General features: G+C 40.2%; 1 protein-coding gene across 1 annotated transcript; it reads left to right on the forward strand.

Annotated features, from left to right (window-relative positions):
• The first annotated feature begins 205 nt into the window (after positions 1–205).
• LOC110169985 (aquaporin-1-like) lies at positions 206–4,109 on the forward strand. The gene is made up of 4 exons (XM_020935596.2): positions 206–632; positions 1,484–1,645; positions 1,797–1,877; positions 3,272–4,109. The coding sequence occupies exons 1-4, from the start codon at positions 270–272 to the stop codon at positions 3,446–3,448; spliced, it is 783 nt and encodes a 260-aa protein (XP_020791255.1). The 5' UTR covers positions 206–269; the 3' UTR covers positions 3,449–4,109.
• The last annotated feature ends 238 nt before the right edge of the window (positions 4,110–4,347 follow it).

Consider the following 4,347-nt stretch of genomic DNA (forward strand, 5'->3'; position numbering starts at 1 on the left):
CACACACACAGGGGCCAGTAGGATGTGAGAGAGGGAGGAGGAGGAGGAGGAGGAGGAGAGGGGGGGCCCAGAGAGGAGGGGCCCATGCCAGACACATGCTTTTGGATTTCTCATTAATTCACAGTGGCCTTCTTTTCAGTTTTTTTTTTTACTTTTTTTGAAAGCCCGCCCCCTGTCCATTATCAACAGAAGCCCTATATATGCACTAGCTGTTTGTCAGTACACAGGAGTCCTCTTGCACCCCACTACCACATACAGACGATACAACCATGAGAGAGTTCAAGAGCAAGGATTTCTGGAGGGCTGTTTTGGCCGAGCTGGTGGGCATGACGCTTTTTATATTCCTTAGTTTGTCTACAGCTATAGGCAACGTCAACAACAGTAACCCGGACCAGGAGGTGAAGGTGGCGCTGGGCTTCGGGCTCGCCATCGCCACCCTGGCTCAGAGTTTGGGGCACATCAGCGGGGCGCACCTGAACCCCGCCGTCACGCTGGGGATGCTCGCGAGTTGCCAGATAAGCGCCTTCAAAGCGGTCATGTACATCATAGCGCAGATGTTGGGGTCGGCGTTGGCCAGCGGGATCGTCTACGGGACCAAACCCAACACGACGGCCGCTCTGGGCCTCAATTCTGTGAGTACTTTTCTTATTTTGTCCATAAAGTTTCATTTAAATGATTGAACGCAGCAACTTAGATATGCATGAATTTCAAAGAGGTGGGAAATTTGCACTGTTGTCATGGTAATTAACCATTCAAAACAAAAATATTATGGTTTATGAATGAGCAAAAGTCCTCAAAAAACCACAAGGAAGTTGAAACCGGTGAAATATTAGCCAGGATTTGATTAAATATAGACTTTTTGTGAGTCTATATTGTATGTGATTGTGTGTAATTCTAATGTTTTGTGTGTGTGTGTTTGTGCAGAAATCAACACAAAAGCACAAAAAGTTGCAATGCATGTCTTCTTTAATCAAATAAATGTGATTTCAAGTCAATAACAAAGTATAACTTGTTAAGAAAAACTTAAACTCAGCCTTTTTAGATGCCCAATATTGTCTAATAACTTACATGCAACATTCTGAGGACTTTTTCTGATTCAAGAATTTAATATTTTGTTTAAGAACTATGGAAACAGTCCTAGTTTTTATATAAATCCTCAAAATTTCCATGAATCTAAATGGAAACATGATGAATTCTACACCAAAATCATGTTGCAGACTTTAAACTTTTTTATTATTAATGAAAAACTTCAAATGTACAAGACACAAGTTGGGAAGTACAAAAAAAAAATAGATGACATTCTGACAGGTTGAAGTAAGAAGAAAAAGGATATTTAATAATTAATCAATAAAAAAAACACTTTAGAAACACACGGGGGGGTCCATGTGATTCTTCTTGCCCCGGGCCCCAATATTTCTGTGGACGGCCCTGCATAAAATAGTTATCAAACTTATAACTTGTTTTTTTTGTTGGTGTTTTGTAGCTGGCCGGTGTAACTCCCAGCCAAGGCGTGGGCATCGAGCTGCTGGCCACGTTCCAGTTGGTGCTGTGTGTCATCGCGGTGACTGATAAAAGGAGGCGTGATGTCACAGGCTCTGCTCCTTTAGCCATTGGCCTGTCCGTGTGCCTGGGTCATCTGGCTGCGGTGAGTGGCCCCTCGATCGTGTTTACTTAACTTCCTCGGCCAGATACTGCGCTGTTGGTGCTGCTGGTTTTGGTGTGGTTCACCAATACGGGTTAAGAGAGGTTATAGCTGATTAATTGTGTGTGTGTGTTGTGTTTTTTTTTTTTAACAGATAAGCTACACGGGCTGCGGCATCAACCCGGCGCGCTCTTTTGGGCCAGCGGTGATCCTCAATGAATTCACAAACCACTGGGTAAGACAAATTTTACTGACGTTTTCTTATCCTTCTCAAATGCTGGGGCTCAAATTTGGCACATACTTAAAGCTGCACTGCGTAACTTTTCTAGTGAAGGATCCACCACTTGCTTGTCTCCATGGAGATGTTATCGCTCCGTCTAGAATGTTCCACCGGATAGATTAAAGCTATCTATCATGAGGGACACTGCACTACGCTACATTACAAGCCAGATCTGTGGAGAGTCGTCCCTATTCACAGACAGAATGATTGTATTTTTAAGCAATAGAAACAAATGCTTGATATGTTTAATGTCATACCGTGGAAATTTCCAGGCTAAGCAATAATATCTCCATGGAGACAAGCAGGTAGCGGACTGTGAACCAGAAAAGTTGCGCATTGGACTTTTAATAATGTGAGCAAAACCACATTCAGTGCGTTTCTAAGCAAACCGAAAACGTAAATAATAAAAAATACTATAAAATATCAAAGGACTCTTAGTACAGCAACAAGAAATCAAAATACCAAACCAAATAATTAACAACTTGTAATACCATTAACTAGTGTCTCCGCTCAATTTCATTTCTCTCCAGCGACTAGGTCAGGAATTGAAATACACTAGACGGTTCACAAAAACTCCAGTAGTGTGAGTTCGGGCACCAACTAATCAGTGAAGAGTCATACATTCTGTGTTGGCAAAGATTCCGAGATCGAGGATTTAAAGCCGGAACAAAGAGAATGTTTGGTGAATTTTATCAAGGGGAAAGACGTTATTGTCCTTCTTCCTACGGGATTTGGGAAAAGATTAATACATTAAATACGTCACAACCAAATAGCAGCAATTGGTTAAATAAAAAATGTACTCGCCTACTGTAAACCGAACAAATTCTAATGCTTTGAGGTCAGATGGTTTCCACAAAGTGAAACCAGCAAGCTACTGGTTTGAGCCCAGTTTAACCCAAATGTAGGCCCGGTTTAGCCCTTGTCTAGTCCAGGTTTAGTTCTGGGTTTAGTCCCAATATTAATATGATGATCGTGAAAGTGTGAGCTCACCCTAACAGACCCCAGTCCTCTTTAACCTCGAACCAAATTCAAGCAAGTTATCAGATATTTACATATGTGTCACTGTTCAGTTAAGAATGTGTGTAGCAGGTTTGAGTAAAAGCTAGAAAGATTTTTCTCACTTCCCATTTGTCATACTTTTCAGTCAAGTCTTACAATGTAGTTTCGTAATAACTGCAGCTGCACCTAAACTAACGCTACGAAAGTCAAATCAGCCAAATGCTTTTATACCAGAGAGACACAAGTAACTCATCCTTCTTTGTCCTCCCAAATACTGAACATTCCACACACAAGAAAGAGCATATTGTCTAAATCTTACTGCATAATCACAATACTTGTGTCGTTCTCAGGTGTACTGGGTGGGTCCCATGTGCGGAGGCGTGGCGGCAGCGCTCATCTACGACTTCCTCCTTTATCCCAAAGACGATTTCCCCGAGCGCATGAAGGTCCTGGTGAGCGGACCCATCGGAGACTACGACGTCAACGGGGGAAACGACGCGACAACCGTTGAGATGACCTCAAAATAACCACTCCTCTGCCATATTGTACATATATATGATCTTGTAAAATACATTGAATTTAGTGTCAGTTGTGTTTTTTTGTATAATGAAGTGTCCTCTTTTGTCTAACGGCTGAGAATCAAAAGAGTGGAAGTGGAATTTTGGGCAGAAAAATTACAATTGACAGTGTTACAAAGAACTATTGGAGTAAAATATGTTTAGTTTTTTTCAATATTACAACAAATTCATTTAAATGTTTAGTTTTTTCAATGTAAACTGACACATATTCTCATTTATTTTAACATCTAAACTTCTGTCACTCAAGTTATGGCATTTTTGATGAAGGAATTTTCCAAACAATAAACCTTATTTTTGTTTGAATGTGAAAATGTGTCAACTGCCATCGAATTTCAAAAATTACAATATTTAGTAATTGAATTTTAGTTTAAACTGATTTTTTTTCTGTTTCTAGAATGCCACTTGCACCTTTTGAATTCTCAACCTTATTTTTTTCTTATGCATTTGAACTGCGACTTAACCCTTCGCTGCCATCAGTATTCTCTATTGAGCCATGTTTTTGTATTATTCATATATAAATGTGTTTATCACTAAAGAATGTGTTTGTGCACTCCTGAAATGCCTCACTTTTATAAATAAATAAAACACATTGTTATATATTTATATCAAATTTGTCCTGAGAATTTGTCATGTGAAGAGTCCAAAACAAGTAGTTAGAGAGAAAACAGAAGTCTGAACGTGTAAGCCGAGTGACATGATGAGAATAATGAGGATTAGGCAAATACAGGGTCACCAAAACACGGAAAGGTCGCGCACACGTGGAGTAAGCATGCAGGGTGACGGGCACGTGAATAAGATCATCTGACAAGGTGGGAAAAGAAGGAAAGAAAATGGGAAATGTATTTTAG

The sequence above is a fragment of the Boleophthalmus pectinirostris genome, unplaced genomic scaffold, assembly GCF_026225935.1.
Source record: "Boleophthalmus pectinirostris isolate CB_2022bp ecotype Guang Dong unplaced genomic scaffold, ASM2622593v1 HiC_scaffold_16, whole genome shotgun sequence".
Taxonomy (NCBI): Eukaryota; Metazoa; Chordata; class Actinopteri; order Gobiiformes; family Gobiidae; genus Boleophthalmus; species Boleophthalmus pectinirostris.